This window comes from Balaenoptera musculus, chromosome 5 (assembly GCF_009873245.2).
Source record: "Balaenoptera musculus isolate JJ_BM4_2016_0621 chromosome 5, mBalMus1.pri.v3, whole genome shotgun sequence".
NCBI classification, from domain to species: Eukaryota; Metazoa; Chordata; class Mammalia; order Artiodactyla; family Balaenopteridae; genus Balaenoptera; species Balaenoptera musculus.
In genome coordinates, this window is record NC_045789.1 from 119,937,696 (window position 1) to 119,956,562 (window position 18,867).

Consider the following 18,867-nt stretch of genomic DNA (forward strand, 5'->3'; position numbering starts at 1 on the left):
TTATTTATTTATTTATTTATTTTGGGCTGTGTTGGGTCTTCGTCTCTGTGCGAGGGCTTTCTCTAGTTGCGGCGAGCGGGGGCCACTCTTCATCGCGGTGCGCGGGCCTCTCACTGTCGCGGCCTCTCTTGTTGCGGAGCACAGGCTCCAGACGCACAGGCTCAGTAATTTGTGGCTCACGGGCTCAGTTGCTCCGCGGCATGTGGGATCTTCCCAGACAAGGGCTCGAACCCGTGTCCCCTGTATTGGCAGGCAGATTCTCAACCACTGCGCCACCAGGGAAGCCCCCGCAACGTTCTTCTAATCACACCTCAGGTTTGGCTGAATGGCCAGAAGTTGGCTGACATACTCAGGCAGGAGCCGTCTTGTGGGGAGCAGACAAACAACCACCACAAAACAAATGCAGAACTTCTGGAAGACATGTAACACTGAATCGCTTTGATTTATCCCAAACTAGAGGACTAGTGTCAGGAAGAATGTGCCATGACATCTGCTCTAGGATTCCCAGCATTCTACAAGGCTTCTTAGGTGGTATTTTTCCACTAACGTCTACACTAAGTGGTTCCATTTGGAATCTAAAACAAAATGTTATCATCCACAAAAGAAAAACATTTGGTACAGAAACTTTCTTGTTCCAAACACCTAAAAGGACTTCCATAAACAATAAAGAAAAATAACAGATTTTAAACAATTGAAAACATTTCTTCAAAAAACTAAAACACATTGGAAACCTGGTGCTGAATCAAATTCCCAAACAGCAGAACAGCTGTAATCACAAAATAACTGCAAAGAAAGAGAAAAACGTCTAAATAAAATGTCCAGTTTAATATCCAACCAATCGGCTTCTTTAAAAGCTGTATTTCACTCAAATCACCATATTCATGACAAAAGAAAAAAAAATGTCTACAAAGTAGGCAAACCCAAGGTAGTAAAATACCAAGGGATCAACAGTTTTTTTTTTAACCCTTAAATTACATATTTTCTAAGAAGGCCAATGGTGAAAATAACTTATACACTTATTCAATATGTTCACTGAATGTGAATGATTAAATACTGACTACAGGGCTTTCCTGGTGGCGCAGTGGTTGAGAATCTGCCTGCTAATGCAGGGGATACGGGTTCGATCCCTGGCCCGGGGGGATCCCGCATGCCACAGAGCAACTGGGCCCGTGAGCCACAACTACTGGGCCCGCATGCCGCAGCTGCTGGGACCCGCGTGCCTGGAGCCCGTGCTCAGCAACATGAGAGGCCACCGCGGTGAGAGGCCCGCACACCGCAGCGAAGAGTAGCCCCCGCTCCCCGCAGCTGGAGAAAGCCCGCGTGCAACAGCGGGAACCCAAAGCAGCCAAAAATAAATAAATAAATACATATATAAAAAAATAAAATACTGACTACAAAATGAATCAAACTTTTAGCTAATTATATTTATGTTCCAGATACTGTGCTAAGACCTGAGGAGTAAAGATTAATAAGACAACGCACTGTCTTTGAAAGTTTACAATGTAGTAGACGACCCCATCCTCCCAGCCCCTTCACTCTCACTCTCCAACTGTCCTATCTCAGAAATGCTGTCCTGTCTCAGAAATGTCACCACCTTCCACCCATATGGCACAAGCCAAACATTTAAAAGTCATTCTGGACTTTTCTCTTTCAACACACAATTCATCAGAGTAAGCCCTATCGGTGTTAGCTACCCCCTATCTCCAATAACATACAACCAGAAGCCGACCACTTCTCACCAAATCCACTGCTAAGGCCCAAGTCCAGGTCACCGTCAGATCACTCCTCCGCTACAGCAACAGACTCCTGCCTGGTGCGTCTGCTCCCTCAAGCCTGTTCTCCAAACAGCAGACACACTGCTCTTCTCAAGGCATGAACAGAATCACATCATTCTCCTAACTAAATCTTTTCTGTGACTTCCTACTGCTGCTGTAATAAACCTCATAATCTGACCTATAACTACCTCTCTAATGCCATGCCCTACCACTGGCCCATCATCCATTAACCACAAGCTTCCCTGGCTTTGTTTTTGTCCTTTGAAATTCGCTGCCACCTCTGCTACTTCCTGGGCTCTTATCCAGGTCTTCTTCATATGGCTGCACCCTTGTTGTGTAGGTCTCGGAACAACCTGACAGCCCAGCTAGATTGCTAAAGCAGACACTCATGGCCAAGGCATTTTATCCCACTGCTCTGTTCCATATTTTTAAGTAAGCTTTTTGTGGAAGTATAATACAATTACAACAACAACAACAAAAAGAGAAACTGTAAGTGCACGGCTCAATGAATTCTCACGAAGTAAACGCACCAAACTCACAAACTAGCACACAGATCAAGAAACAGCACCCCAGAAGTCTGCCCAGGTCCCTACTTCCTGTCACTAACCTCCCAACAAGGTAACCACAACCCTGATTTACAAATTACCTTTACCTGGTTTTGAACTTTATATAAACAAAATCATACAATATGAATTCATTTGTCTCCAGCTTCTTTCACTCAGTGTTATGTTTCTGAGATTCACCCATGTTGCTAAGCATAGTTGTAATACATTCATTATCATAAAGCTTTATAATCTTCCATTTCATGAATATGCATTTGTACAGTTTGAGACAACTTCTCATGGTGTTGCTATGAAAGTTCTTGTACAAATCTTTTAGTAAATATATGAATGCATTTCTACTAGGAATATGTCTAACGGAATTGCTGTATTGCATCATATGCATATACTCAGCTCTAGTTTTCCAAAGTGCCTGTACCGATTTAAAAACCCAGCATTAGCATATGAGAGTTTCAGATAATTCTTGTAAATATTTGACATTATCTGTCTTTTCTATTTTAGTCATTCTGGTGACTATATCATGGCACTTCACTGTGCTTTTGGTTTGCATTTCCAAGATGACTAATGAAGATGACCATCTTTTCACATTTACTGGCCATTTAGATATCTTCTTGTGTGAAGTGCCCATTCAAGTGTTTGGCCCATTTTTTTTTTAAATTGATTTGTAGTTTTTAATATATTCTGGATACAAATCCTTTTTGAGACGAATACATTACCAATATCTTCTCCCTCTCAGTTATTTGCTTTTTCATTCCCTTTATGGTATTTACTGTTCTCCAATTTATCATTTTGCCCTTCACAGTGTTTATTATTTCTTATTTAAGAAACCTCCACCTAACCTAAGATTTGGTATTCAATATTTTCCTCTAAAGGTTTACTGTTTTTACCTGACATATTTACATTTATAATTGTATTAAACTGACCTTTTTATATATGATATGAGTTAGGGATAAAATACCTTTTTTCCATAAGAAAATTATTTTGACCTGACACTATTATTGAAAATGCCTTTTCCCACCATGTTGTTAATGACATTTTTGTCAAAAGTAATGTCTTTTTGTCTATCCTTGCGCCAGTATAACAGTATTAAATTATAATTCCTTTATAATATGCCTTGATGTTTGATAAGTCCTCCAGTTCGGTTCTTTCACTTTAAGGCTGCCTTGGTAATTCATGACCCCTCGGATTTTCACATAAATTTCAGAATCAGTTAACACCAAAAGATAAAAATAAAAATAAAAACTTGCTAGACGGGCTTCCCTGGTGGCGCAGTGGTTGAGAATCTGCCTGCCAATGCAGGGGACACGGGTTCGAGCCCTGGTCTGGGAAGATCCCACATGCCGCGGAGCAACTAGGCCCGTGAGCCACAACTACTGAGCCTGCGCGTCTGGAGCCTGTGCTCCGCAAGAAGAGAGGCCGCGATAGTGAGAGGCCCGCGCACCGCGATGAAGAGTGGCCCCCACTTGCCGCAACTAGAGAAAGCCCTCGCACAGAAACGAAGACCCAACACAGCCAAAATAAATAAATTAATTAAAAAAAAAAAAAACTTGCTAGAATTTTTAATGAGATTGCACCTTTTGAAACCAATTGACTTGTGCTTTATGACTCAGCATATGGTTAATTTTGGTAAGTGTTCCATGTGCATTATTTGATCAACTATCATTGGGTACAGTGTTCTATATATGTCAATTAGACCATGTATGTTAATTATATTGATCAGATTATCTTTCTATCCTTTCCAGTTTTATCTTCCTGCTTACTCTATCAGCAGTTGAGAAAGATGTGCTTAAGTCTTCCATCTGGATTGCTTTCACATTTGGAACATGTACATCATCTAGTGTATGGACCATCTTTATTTTTAGTAATGCCTTTTCCTTAAAGTCCGCTTTGTCAAATACTAGTAAGGTTACACCTGATTTCTTTCCATTTGTACTGGCACAAAATATCTTTTTCTATTTCTATTTTCAGGTTTTCTTTGTCTTTATATTTTAAAATTGCCTGTTAAGGGACATTGGTTGGTTCATTGGGGATCCAATCCATTAATAACAATGTTTTAATGGAAGCACTTAACCCATTTAAATTTTATATAAATATTAACCTAGTTGGATTTATAGATACAATTTTGGTATTTACTTTCCATATGACCCAGTTCTTTTTTCCTCACTTCTCGCCTGGTTTTTTCATTAATAAAATTATCTTATTATCTCATTTTCCTTTTCTTAACTTGTTAGTTACAACAACCTTCTACTATTATTTTAGATAATTTAGTTAGATAAATTTACCTGATAATGCTAGAACCTCAAAACGCTTTAATTCCATTTGCGTCCCTCCTGCCTTTCAAATTGTTCTACCATTATATAAATTGTGTATGTTCTTAAACTCATGAATCATTACTATAATTGTTTAGTACCATCAATATTTATGTTTACTCACCCATATATTTGCCCTTTGTTGATCTTCGCCCTGTTCTGAATTTCTGAGTTTCCATCAGTATTCATTTTTCTTCTCCCAGAAGAGCTAGCTTTACTTTAGTATTTCTTTTGGTGCAGGTCTGCTGGGTTTTGATTGTCTGAAAACAGCTTTAATTTTTTTTAACAGTATGACTTATTAAATTTGTAAGGTCTGAAATTTATGTTGTCAAAATACACACTTTAATGCCATTATCTTTTCAAATTTGTTTCTGCCCCATTCTCTCTCTCCTCTCCTACCAACTCTCAAATGCCCTAACATCTCAAACCCATCCTCTCCTCGCTCAAAATAATTCCATTTTATTAGATTTTTTTTAACGAAGTGCATGTACATGGTGATAATGTTAATGCCCATATTACATAGAGTCACAATGTAATCTCTGAGCACTTTAAAGAAGTAAAAATCAAGAATTTCAAGCACAAGGAAGATGAACACCCTCCAGCTTCTGGCAGAACAAAGGGAGAAAATTTTCTTCTTCCCCACAGTGCATGGTGATGTGTTAACTCCACATCACTACTTTCACATTTCTTGAGACAAGAAGGGATAAAAAGGAACTTGAACCAGAAATGTGCAGAGGGACTTCCCTGGAGGTCCAGTGGTTAACACTTCGCCTTCCAATGCAGGGGGTATGGGTTCAACCAGGGATCTGGGAGCTAAGATCCCACATGCCTCGTGGCCAAAAACCAAAACATAAAACAGAAGCAATATTGTAACAAATTCAATAAAGACTTTAAAAATGGTCCACATTTTAAAAAAAAAAAAAATCTTTTAAAACAAAAAGAAATGTGTAGCGATTTTTCCCCATTGTATTTTGCTCAAGATAGCCTCCCACAAAATAAGTGGGCAATCTCTTTATTATATGAGACAAAAAAATAAAGAAACCTCATTAGGACAAGAGAACTAAGCATAAGAGGGAAAAAACTGGAGATGGAAACTTGCTCAAGAGAATATAAAAAATTTTTAAATAAAAGGAACGGTGGAGTCTATTAGTATTCTTTTAGTCATCTTCCTCTTCAACTTTTCTTCTTCTTCCACATCATCACCATCTTCATCTTCTCTTTCACCTTCATCCTCTTCATCATCAACATGTACCAAGTCTCCTTCATCATTATGAACATCAGCTGCTTCTCCTTCTCCTTCTTTAGCATCAATAGATTCAACAGATATGGCCAAATATCATCTTTGATGAACTCTCTTAATTTGCATGCACCTGCATCCATATCATCAGTGAACAAGGTGAAGAAGGTCTGAGATTTCTTTCATGCTACCTCTTCAAGACAGCTTTATTTTGTGTCTGACATAAATATTTCATCAGGTCCTTCCCAGATTCCCATTTGATTTCAGTCAACATTGAAGATGGGTTGCCACTCTTACTGAGATAAAATGAGTTGCAAAGAAGCTTATTTTAAAGCAAGGATTTTTAGCAAAATTAAAACATGTTCTGTAATATGATTTAATATCTTCAAATTCTGTCACTTCAGTTGAGAAAATAATTCAGCATCTCTTCATTCTCATCCCCAAGCCAGGGAGTCATCTGCACATGGTCAGCAAACATTGCCCCTAAATTTGGGACTTGGGAGATCAATTATGACCTCCTTTGAATAGTTTGCAGAGTTTGTTAACACTTTTGTTATATTTGAAATTTTCCTCACTGGTAGTTTGTAAAGTCTGTCAATTTCAATTTATACAATATCTGTGTATCTAAATGCTTCCTATTGTTCTTTCCCTCCCTTCAGCCAATCCAGAGTAGCAAATTTTTCCTCTGGCTGGGATCTGGACGTAGTCTTCGTTTCCAAATTTGAAAAGTGAATGAAGACACGGTTGAGGCTAATGCTGTGAAACAAATCCAAAGCACAGTCACACAGGGAGATGATGACATTTGAAGAGGCCCAGAGAACTATACCTTCATTTTAAAATATTTTTGCTGGGTATAGAATTCTAGATTGGCAACTATTTTCTATTACCTTAAAGATATATTTCAGTTGTTGACTATCTTTACTACTTTTTTATCTTTTCTGTTAAAAGGCAGCTATCAGTCTTATTGCTTCATTTTTGAAGGTATTGTCTCTGTTTTTTCTGCCTGCTTTAAAGATTGTCTTGGTTTTCCATAGTTGTACTAAGATATACCCGAGTGTGGCTTTCTTTATAGGAGTGTTGCTTGAGGCTCACAGAGCTTCTTCAATTCATCAGGTAATTTTTTTTAACAGTTCTGGAAAATTCTCAGCCATTATTATTTATTTATTTATTTTTTTAATGAAAGGTTTCTTTTTTTTAAATTAATTAATTAATTAATTTACTTATGGCTGTGTTGGGTCTTCATTTCTGTGCGAGGGCTTTCTCTAGTTGTGGCAGGCGGGGGCCACTCTACATCGCGGTGCGCAGGCCTCTCACTATCGCGGCCTCTCTTGTTGCGGAGCACAGACTCCAGACGCGCAGGCTCAGTAATTGTGGCTCACGGGCCCAGTTGCTCCGCAGCATGTGGGATCTTCCCAGACCAGGGCTCGAACCCGTGTCCCCCGCATTAGCAGGCAGATTCTCAACCGCTGCGCCACCAGGGAAGCCCTCTCAGCCATTACTGCATGGAATTTGCTTCTTCCCCATTTTCTCCCTCTTCTCCTTCAAATGCTAAATGATCCTAATGTTACAGATACATTAGATGTATTCACTGTCTCACATATTTATTTTTAGTCTCTGTGCTTCATTTTCAATATTTTCTATTGACTTCTTTTCCTCTTCACTAATCCTGTCTTTTGCTGTGTCATATCTAATATCTAATTCAAACACTGAGCTCTCAGTTTCAGTTCATATATTTTTCTTGTCTAGAATCTCCATTTGGCATTTATACCTCCCAATTTTTTAATAAAATTCTCCACCTTTTCATCTGTTTGTTTCATTTTTTTCTTCCACTTGCTAGAACATATCAATCATGTTCATTTTAGAGTCCTCATCAGCTAACTCCAATCAATATCTGAATCCTATGTCAGTTTCCATTGTCCAGCTTTTCTCATGGTTTTAGTCACATGGTCCTATCTCTTAGCATCTAGTCATTTTCTATTAGATGCTGGACGCTGTGTAGGAAAAGAACTTTAGAGGACCCAGATATTATATTTCTCCAGAGTAGGCTCACCCCAACCTCTGCCAGGCAGAGTGGAATCTGTTCACCGTAAGCTAATCAAGCAGTGAGCTGATTCAAAGCTGGCTGCAGCTGTGGCAGGCCTCGGCGGGCCTCAGTCGATCCTATTCCTACAGCACCGCCCTACAGTGCTTCCAAATGAAAAGTATGATGTGCACTGAGCCCCTCCACAGCAACATGAGCCTGTAGAACACTCTGCCTTTTAGAAGTACGTGGTTTAACTTTACAGCAGCCTGTCATGCAGCTTCATAATTCCGCAAATGTCTCGAGTAGGAGACAGCAATGTTTTTGAGTTCCTTTGGGTCTCCAATACTGTCACTCCAACTTCTCAAGACTGCCAAAAGCTCTACCTGTTTCTCTGTGCTCAAACACTAACATCTACTTGGGCTGAGGTCAAATTTTCAGCCTCTTGCCCATATCCAGAATCTGCAAAGCTCTGACCACTTCCCCAAGAAAAAAAAAGGCTATAAATTATTGATTCATCTGTTCAAAGTTTTCTCCTCTCCGGAACCACAGTACTCTAGTACTCTGCTTTAACAGCTCTTTGATGGCCTTACACAATCACTTTTATGTTTAATCTGTCTTTTGTAGCTGCTCTCAGCAGTAATATCAATGTGTTCAAGTTCTTATCTGAGATAAGTTTTCTTGCCCTATTTTATTTTCTTTATACCCGTATCACTATCTTTCTTTATATTACTCATTAAAGGTGTTTTATGTCTATCTTTCCCTGCTGAAACATAAACTCCAAGACAGCAAAAGCTTTACTGGATCCTCAGGGCGAAATCAGACTAAAGATTGTCTGACCCTGGTATCCTTCCTCTTTCTATCATGTTTCACTTACCCTGCCTATTTCTGTTTTGTAAAGAATTCCAAAGAGCCTCATCACTTCTCAGTATGAGAAAAGAGAAAGGCTAATTCTACATATATATATTCTCAGCAAAGAACTATTACTCCCTTTTTTCCCATGTGTCCTCACTTTTTCCTCCATGAGAGAGAAATTAGAGTAAGTATACTTTGGGTTTCTCTCCTTCATGGTTCCTTGTCTTTATCTAATTGTTAAGACCCTGACAGTCACTCCTTTCCATGCCCAGCCCCCTGCTGTGCATTAAGCAGACCTGCCATCAGACTCAGGGTGTGCCTTCCACAGCAGACTGCAGACCTGTCTCTCTCTCCCATGCTCTCTAAGATGCTGCAAACTGAACCTGTGAGTCAGGCCACAATTCTCTGTGCAATGGCTGATGGACAAATATATTCAGAACTCCTCTACAGGCCCAACTCTTGCCACAAAGACCAAGATTTAAGAAGCAGAGTATCAAGTACCCACTCTGTACACTTCTGGTACAAAGGGAAAGCTTCAAGAAGCAGAGTATAGGCAGCGATCCAGATGGTGGTGTAGTAGGACGTGAAGCTCAACTTCTCCCACAAATACATCAAAGATACATCTACACGTGGAACATTTCCCACAGAATATCTAACTCAACACTGTCAGAAGACCTCAGACTGCTAAAAGGGCAAGAAAATCTCCGTGTAACTGGGTAGGAAAAAAAAAAAAAGAAAGAGAGAAAGGAATCAGGACAGGACCTGCACCCTTGGGAGGGAGCTGTGAAAGAGGAAAGGTTCCTTCACCTTGGGAAGCCCCCTCACTGGCAGGTAGATCTGCCGGGACAGAAGGGGAGCATCAGACCCTCAGAGGAGAACATCAGCAGCCGGTTTGCAGCAGCCGGTTTGCAGCAGCCAGAGCAGAGGGAGAACTGCACAGACGGTCAGTGCCACTGCCCTGCACCCCCCAGCCTGACACGTGCTGGCAGGGGCTGGGTGCTGGAACTCGGGCTTTGGAGATCAGAACTGGGGAGAGGACTGGGGATGGTTGTGTGGAAAGAGCCACGTGGGTGGGGAATCCACTGCGACTGCAACGAAGGGTGTATGCGGAGGAAGCCTGGGCCACCTTATCGGCCAGTCTCCATGGTTTGGAGGGTGCAGGAGGGGAGAGGATGAACCCGGATTGCAGCCTTTCTCCCCGTGCGCATGCTCACAGCGGGCAGGACACTGCCTACACGGGCTCCAGGGGCAGTCGCGAGCCACCACTGCTGCCCGCCCAGATGCCAGGAGTGGTTACGAGCCCCCCGCCACCGCCCTCGCAGACTCCAGGCGTGTCCGGGAGCCGCCTCGGCTCCCATCGTGTGCTCCAGGGGCACGCCTGAGCCTCCACCTGAAAACCAGCCACGCGTCGGCACTCCCCCATCAAGGGGGTATCAACCAGCACACACTGAGGAAAGAGGCGACAGACATCCACACTAAGAACAGCCCTTGGGCCAAATATATTAACCCACACAAGCTACACGGGGATGCCCAGACATATAAATAGCCCTCCAGGACCACAGGAGATAACTGTTTCTCCTAAACTCACGGAGTAAGAGAAATACATAAGTAAAACGAAAAAACAGAGGAACCACTCCCAGTTAAAAGACCAAGATAATTCCCCTGAAGGAACAAACAATGAAACAGACCTCTTCAGTCTAATAGACACCGATTTCCAAAAGGAGGTAATGAAAATACTGAAGGAGTTAAGAAAGGCTATGGATGGAAATGCAGAGTACTGGAAAAAGGAACTAGAAACTATAAAGAGTAGCCAAGAAAAATTAGAAAAGTCACTTGCAGAGACGGAAAATGAGCTAAAGGCCATGAATAGCAGAATGAATAATGCCGAAAAATGAATAAGTGACGTGGAAGATAGAATAACAGAAATCACCCAATCAGGACAGTAGACAGAAAGCCAAATTAAAAAAAAAAATGAAAGCAATATAAGAGACTTATGGGATAATATAAAGTATGCCAATCTATGCAAAATAGGGATCCAGAAGGGGAAAAACGTGAAAAGGGGATCAAAAATGTATTTGAAGAAATTATGGCTGAAAACTTCCCAAACCTGAAGAAGGAAACAGATATCCAGGTACAGGAAGCATAGAGGGTCCCAAACAAGATAAACCCAAACAGACCTACACCAAAACATATTATAATAAAAATGGCGAAGGTTAAAGATAAAGAGAGGACTCTAAAGGCAGCAAGAGAAAAACAAAGAGTTAATTACAAAGGAACCCCCAGAAGGCTATCAGCTGATTTCTCTACAGAAATGTTGCAGGCCAGAATGGACTGGCAAGATACTGTCAAAGTCCTGAAAGGGAAAAGTCTGCAACCTAGGATACTCCACCCAGTAAGATCATCATTTAGAATAGAAGGAGATATAAAGAATTTCTCAGACAAGCAAAAACCAAAAGAATACAGCAGCCCTTCCCTGGTGGTCCAGTGGTTAAGACTCCGCGCTCCCAGTGCAGGGGGCTCGGGTTTGATCCCTGGTCAGGGAACTAGATCCCACCTGCCACAACGAAGATCCCGTGTGCCGCAACTAAAGATCCCGCATGCCACAACAAAGATCACACATGAGGCAATGAAGATCCTGCGTGCCACAACTAAGACCTGGCACAGCCAAATAATAAATTTTTTTTAATAAAAAAAAATAAAGAAAAGAATACAGCGATACTAAACCTATCCTAAAGGAAACAGTGAAAGGTCTTCTCTAAACAGAAAAGAAGACTCTATAGGAAAGAGAAAATCACAATTGGAAAGTAAATCACTTAAATAAGCTAGTACACAGATTAAAAAAGAAAAAAAGAAATTAAATTTCTGTGAAAGTGATAACCACAGTGAACAGCAAAAGGATGAAAGTGAAGATGTGAAAAAGGACATCAAGGGCTTCCCTGGTGGTGCAGTGGTTAAGAATCCGCCTGCCAATGCAGGGGACACGGGTTCAAGCCCTGGTCTGGGAAGATCCCACATGCCGCGGAGCAACTAAGCCCGTGTGCCACAGCTACTGAGCCCGCGTGCTGCAACTACTGAAGGCTGTGGGCCTAGAACCTGTGTTCCGCAACAAGAGAAGCCCACGCACGGCAATGAAGGGTAGCCTCCACTTGCCTCAACTAGAGAAAGCCCACACACAGCAATGAAGACCCAACGCAGCCAAAAATAAATAAAATAAATAAATTAAAAAAAAAATGTTTACCACAATTATGGGCTTCCCTGGTGGCGCAGTGGTTGAGAACCTGCCTGCCAATGCAGGGGACACGGGTTCGAGCCCTGGTCTGGGAAGATCCCACATGCCGCGGAGCAGCTGGGCCCGTGAGCCACAACTGCTGAGCCTGCGCGTCTGGAGCCTGTGCTCCGCAACAAGAGAGGCCGCAACAGTGAGAGGCCCACGCACCGTGATGAAGAGTGGCCCCCGCTTGCCACAACTAGAGAAAGCCTGCGCACAGAAACGAAGACCCAACACAGCCAAAAATAAATAAATAAATAAATAAATAGCGTTCCCTTATTAAAAAAAAAAAGGACATCAAAATCATAAAATGTGGGGGAGGAGAGTAAGAAAATGTAGAGTTTTTTTTTCCCCCTAGAATATATTTGAGCCTATATGACCACCAGTCTAAGGCAAGTAGAGATAGGAAGGGGTTAAACATACTTGAAAAACAGGGTAACCACAAATCAAAAACATAAAATAGATTCACAAAAACCAAAAAGAAGAGAACATAAGTATAATACAAAAGAAAATCATCAAACCACAAAAGGAAAAACAAAAAGAAAAAGAAAGGGACACAGAAGAAATACAAAATCAACAGGAAAACAAGGTTTAAAATGGCAATGAATACATATCTATCAATAATTACTTTAAATGTCAATGGACTAAATGCTCCAATCAAAAGACACAGAGTGGCAGACTGGATTAAAAAACAAGAGCTTACATAATATGCTGCCTACAAGAGACCCACTTTAGGGCAAAGGACACACACAGATTGAAAGTGAGGGGAGGGAAAAAGATATTTCATGCTACCGGAAATAACAAGAAAGCAGGGGTAGCAATACTCGTATCAGACAAAATAGCCTTTAAAACAAAGGCCATAAAGAAAGATAGAGAAGGACACTATATAATGATAAAAGGATCAATAAAAGGATTTTACACTCAGCACCCAAATACATAAAACAAATACTAACAGACATACAGGGAGAAATCAACAGGAATACAATAATAGTAGGAGACTTTAACACCCCACTCACATAGATGGACAGATCTTCCGGACAAAGAATTAATAAGGCAACAGAGGGCTTCCCTGGTGGCGCAGTGGTTGAGAGTCTGCCTGCCAGTGCAGGGGACATGGGTTTGAGCCCTGGTCTGGGAAGATCCCACATGCCGCGTAGTGACTGGGCCCGTGAGCCACAATTACTGAGCCTGCGCGTCTGGAGCCTGTGCTCCGCAACAAGGGAGGCCGCGATAATGAGAGGCCCACACACCACGATGAAGAGTGGCCCCCACTTGCTGCAACTGCAGAAAGCCCTCACACAGAAACGAAGACCCAGCACAGCCATAAATAAATAAATAAATAAACCCAAAAGTTAAAAAAAAAAAAAAAGTTTAAATAAGGCAACAGAGATCCTAAATGATACAATAGAACAGTTAGATTTAATTAATATTTTCATGACATTACATCCAAAAAGAAACAGAATACATATTCTTTTCAAGTACACATGGAACATTCTCTAGGACTGATGACATACTAGGGCACAAAACAAGCCTCAACAAATTTAAGAGTATAGAAATTATCTCAAGCATCTTTTCTGACCACAACAGCATGAAACTAGAAAGACCAAGTTCTGAGAACTTACCAGGCCAGTTTCCACACAAAACCCTCTTGCACACAATGCAAGAGGATGCTCTGGGAAAAGAAGGGAAGAGGCACTGCCAACAGAGCAGAGCCATTTGGAGCGTTCAAGAAAACACTGGGGCTTCCCTGGTGGTGCAGTGGTTGAGAGTCTGCCTGCCAATGCAGGGGACACGGGTTCGAGCCCTGGTCTGGGAGGATCCCACATGCCGCGGAGCAACAGGGCCCGTGAGCCACAACTACTGAGCCTGCGCATCTGGAGCTTGTGCTCCGCAACAGGAGAGGCCGCGATAGCGAGAGGCCCGCGCACCGCGATGAAGAGTGGCCCCTGCTTGCTGCAAGTGGAGAAAGCCCGCGCACAGAAACGAAGACCCGGCACAGCCAAAAATAAATAAATAAATGATAAAAATAAAGGAATTCCTTTAAAAAAAAAAAAAAGAAAAGAAAACACTGGATTCATCAACAGCCCCTTTGGAATACTTGAATAATAGGCTGAGCAGGTGGCGATGAAAATGTACAATCTGTGCTGCAAACTACAGGTACCGAAACTTAAAGGTATGTGCTAGAATAAGAGCCAGTGCCTGCAGAGGTGGTATCTGAACTGTGGTTTGAAATACCGAAGAAAATATTATAGAAAGAGAAGATGTTGGAGATCTAAAAACAAAGGGTTGTTGAGAGTTTTAGCAACATGACATGAATGGATTTTGGTCTTAGAGCAAGTCTGAGCAGGTAGACAGTGGAAGGAAAGGTATCTCAAGCTCCAAACCACCTGGGAAAAAGTACGCAAAAAGACTTCTAACTAAGGGAAGAATAGACTACGATACAAACAACTGGGCACGTTCCACCAAATTATCAATGGGAAGCGTTTACAGTGGAGCACTGGTTTCCAAGCTCAAGCGCTATAACTGGCCTCAGGCCTGAGAAATCCAGAATTCTTTTGCTAATGCAGTTAATTTTAAAATAAAAGTAAAAATCTGAAGTATCAAGAAGGCTTAAGGACAGAGGAGACTGAGTCTCTTCAGACCCCAATCTCAAATCCTGGTGGCCAACACAGAACAAGGCTGAGGTGCTGTTTAATGCTCTGAACCAGTGGGCATCAGGGAGTGCCAAGCTGCACCTCTGGAGGGAGGGGGGAGGATGCAACAGACGATGACAGTGCTCCCCACTGAAACCCTCAGGTGCCTCTCTACCCCGTCCCAAACTAACAGGGGCTCACACACACCAACAGGTGCAATCCTCACTGGTACCTCCAAGCTCTCTGGTGTTAAATGGCCACCCAGGGGCCCTTGGCCTTGTCCACCAGGACTGTTGGCACCACGAGTGCAAATATAACATGAGAAAGAGCTATGCCACGTGCTCCCTCGCAGGCATCGTTTTCCAGACACCACCCCCAGTACCTGGCTTATGTTGCAGAACCATAACATAGGTAACCACTGGCTTGAGGAGAAGGACCACACATTTGAGAGCTGCAGGTAGTTCGCTCTGGAGCTATGGGGCATATTAGAAATGACTTAAATAACCGGTCCCAATTTACCCACAGAGGAGGGAAGGCTCATTATCTCCCTTTGAGAAGGCTCAAAAGTTTCCAAGAGGAGAAGACTGTGGTAGGACCAGTCAACCTCCTTTCTCTATGCACCTTCTGAATCCTGGCACCTCCAAAGCTAAAATAATAAAAATGGACTTTAAGAATATAATTCAAGGCTGGGAAGCAGCTCTCTCAGTTAACATAATAAGGAATAGGACTAAAGCCAGCAAGCAGTAAATCTTTGCCGTTCAAAAGGTACTGACTGTTTTTCAAGTGCTCCGCCAGGAAGATATACCACTGAGAGTGTCTTCCCCTGCCCTGCCCGGCAGCACAACTGGACAGAGCAGAGACCAGCCGACAATCCACCCCGAAGACCAGACTCCCAGAAGGAAGAACTACAGGAGGGAGGGAAAAGGTGCATGAACTAAGGGGCTAAAGGGATCAAAGGTCTTAGGTGAAAAGAGCAGGCTTATAGGGGACAAGGAGACTCTTCATCAGCACCCTTCTGAATTGTGTCAAAAGTACAAATATTACTTATTCAAAACACAAGCATAACATAAGAAGTAAAAGAAAATAAAGAATGGCAATCATTATGTGAATGTAACATTACCTGAACATAAAATGTGTAAAATCAATAGCTCTTTGGGTGGTAAAGTGAGAGGACTAGGTATACTGGTATGTAAAAACAAATAATAATGTAAAGACATCAAAGAACCACAGGAATACATGATGCAAAACTAGCTGAGCTACTGTAGCACTGTCAGACACTTTAGGTTTCCTATATGCAAGTCTTTTTTTCAAAATAAAAATTATCACCATCTGCTTAGCAATGCATCATAACCAGTTGTGCAAGACATTAACCTGACCACTACACTAAAATTTTCAGAGATAACAAAACAAATATCAAAAGTCATTAACAACCCCTCAAAAATTGTTATTTTTATCATTTTTGACTTATTTAGGTTATCTTTTTTGTCACGTAAATGTTTGGCTTTTGAAAACCTTCATGGTAAAAAAAAATTAACTGCTGAGAAAATTAAGATCTTATAGAAAAATAGTAAAAGCCATTAAAAATATTTTCAGGTTTATAAAAATAAACAATTAAAACAGCATATTAAAATAAGGCAAACCAATAACATTTTCCACTTAAACTGTAGTGAAGACTATATTATGAATTTCCATTTTCCATCACCTGCACTTCAGAAATCTTTCAAGAACCTCAAGCAACCCCACTCCCTACATCAAGCAGTTTCAGCAATATGGTGATGCTTAAAAATGTATTTTGCTTGCAGATAATACATTATGACATGTTTCATGTGTCAATTTGGCTCGATGGTAGTACCCAGCTATTTAATCAAATAGTAACCTAGGTGTTGCTGTGAAGGTGTTTTATAGACGTGGGTAACATCTACAATCAGTTGACTTTAAATAAAGGAGATTACTGTCAAAGCTGTGTGTGGCCTTCATCCAAACAAAGGCCTTAACTGCAAAAACTGAGGTTTGCCAGAGCAGTTCTGCCTCAAGACTGAAGCGTCATCAACTCCTGTCTGAGTTTCCAGCCTACAGATTCCAACCCGCCACCCACACAATCATGTGAGCCAATTCCTTGAAAACACACACACACACACACACACACACACACACACACACACACACACACCCCCATCCATTGGTTCTGTTTCTCTGGAGATCCTAACCGATCAATGCACATTCAGAGAGACATTTTATGTGTAGTTCTCTGTTTCAGTATTCTTTATCTTTCTGATTTTATGATCCTACTTCCCTTAGGCCCACCTATACCATCTCAGCTCCCGTCCTCCTCATGGAACGCACCAAATAAAATTCTTGGGACTGAGTTTCCTTTTCCAAGTTTTTGTTTAACAATATCTACACCTCTGCTTTTCTATTTCCATCCCTCGGGCCCTTCTTTTTCTAAAGATTATGAAAGAACAGTAATGAAAATAATTGGCATAAACTAGGATGAAAATTCTCATAATATATAGATATATATTTGCATTACAAATTCCTGCAGCAGAAAGACTTCAGATTGCAAAAGACTATCTACAGTGTCATAGCTCTTTAACTGTATGTTTTTAAAAGGTAAGGTACATTTTAAGCTGGGATTTTCATTCCAACACAGAGCTCAGAAATGTTTCTGTGCGGGAGATCAGCTCAGTGCTTTGTGACCACCTAGAGGGGTGGGATAGAGAGGGTGGGAGGGAGATGCAAGAGGGAGGGGATATGGGGATATATGTATACATAGAGCTGATTCACGTTGTTGTACAGCAGCAATTAACACACCATTGTGAAGCAATGATACTCCAATAAAGGTGTTTAAAAAAAAAAAAAAAAACAAAGAAATGTTTCTGGGCAATTAGCACTGCAATTGGGAAATAAAAGTTAAAGGAAAAGTATAATTTCATTTACAGAAATCAAGTTCTAAATCCATAAAAAAGAATATGCTTATTTTGAAATCCAAACATCCTTATTCATGGATAACTTCTTTTTTTAATGATGAAGTATATAAACTTCAGAGTTATAGAAGAATTGTCTAGTTAGATATTTCAACAGTACTTTAATGCTAAACTTTCAAGGTATTCAGGTTCCTTAAAATTCAAACATTTCAATGCTTTGTCAACTGGAATCAATATCTATTAACTTAGCTTTATACATGCCTTAGATAGTACAAAGAAAAACACATTTTAAACATTTAAAACAATAATCACACCCTCACCTCCCACATCAACCTGTAATCCATGTTCTCATCCAAGTCTTCAGGCATTCTCTTCTCTCCAGCAAACGGTCCAAACTTTTCACCCTGAGTCGTAATGATTACATTGAAAAAGGATTAGTATAATAATCAATAATCAAGTTACTAAAATAAACTATTACTTCTCTTCTGGAAAAATTGTTTTCTCCAAAGCCTTATTATGCCCAATGATTGAGATACATTTAAAATATTAATTTACCCAACACAAGATATTTACATATTTAAAATCTAACTTAATCTATTTTTAGCCGAAGAGCCTAAATCCACAACACAGGAGCCGACACGAAAGGGTTAAATCGCTCAACATTTAAATTCGGACAAGGCTTGAACACTATACTTACATGTTTCAAACCTCTGCAGCCACTGGCAAGTGGTCTTAAAATGAGAAGCACTGAGTCTTGCCTGACTTGAGACAAGCCCACCAGGCAGAAAACCACCTGGTTTCCATAAAAATCATAAATTCGTCCCAATCATGAACAAGAAAGAAGTAGACTTGCCATCCTCAGAGGAAGACTGTTCATAAACAAAGTTTAGATTCTCCTGCCAATCTTTCAAACAACCAAGGGGCACTCTATAAACCAGGGCTTCTCAAAGTGCGCACTTCGAATCACCAGCGTGAGAGTCAACAGCGTCGCTTATTACAAATTCAGAATGCTGTGCTTATTAAAATCAGAATCTCTGGGAGTGCGATGTGTGGAGCTGCATTTGGACAAGTTCCCAGGTGAGAGCTGCTGGCAGACACCAGGAGTGGCCCCGGCAGGGAGGGACCCGTGAGGCAGGGTGAAAGGGTAAGCAAAACTGTTCTCGCAACTAAGGCAACCAAAGCAGGACTGGAGAGACAGAGAGGGTGGGATCACGCTTGTCCAGCCAGACGATCCACAGACGTGTGTGCAGAGAGGGTAGGGGGTCACGCATGCCCTCGTGAGCCTC

The 18,867-nt window shown here is 41.3% G+C and overlaps 1 protein-coding gene across 6 annotated transcripts in view; it reads right to left on the reverse strand.

The window, feature by feature from the left end:
- Positions 1–18,867, reverse strand: part of PRDM5 (PR/SET domain 5) — a 209,572-nt gene that overhangs the window by 173,947 nt on the left and 16,758 nt on the right. For 5 of the 6 annotated variants that reach the window (XM_036853882.1, XM_036853887.1, XM_036853883.1 and 2 more), the window contains exon 2: positions 17,902–17,985. The exons of the other annotated variant lie outside the window; for it this stretch is intronic. In XM_036853882.1, coding sequence (XP_036709777.1) covers positions 17,902–17,985 — 84 coding nt within the window. The remainder of the gene's footprint in view (positions 1–17,901; positions 17,986–18,867) is intronic. 6 annotated transcript variants of the gene reach the window in all.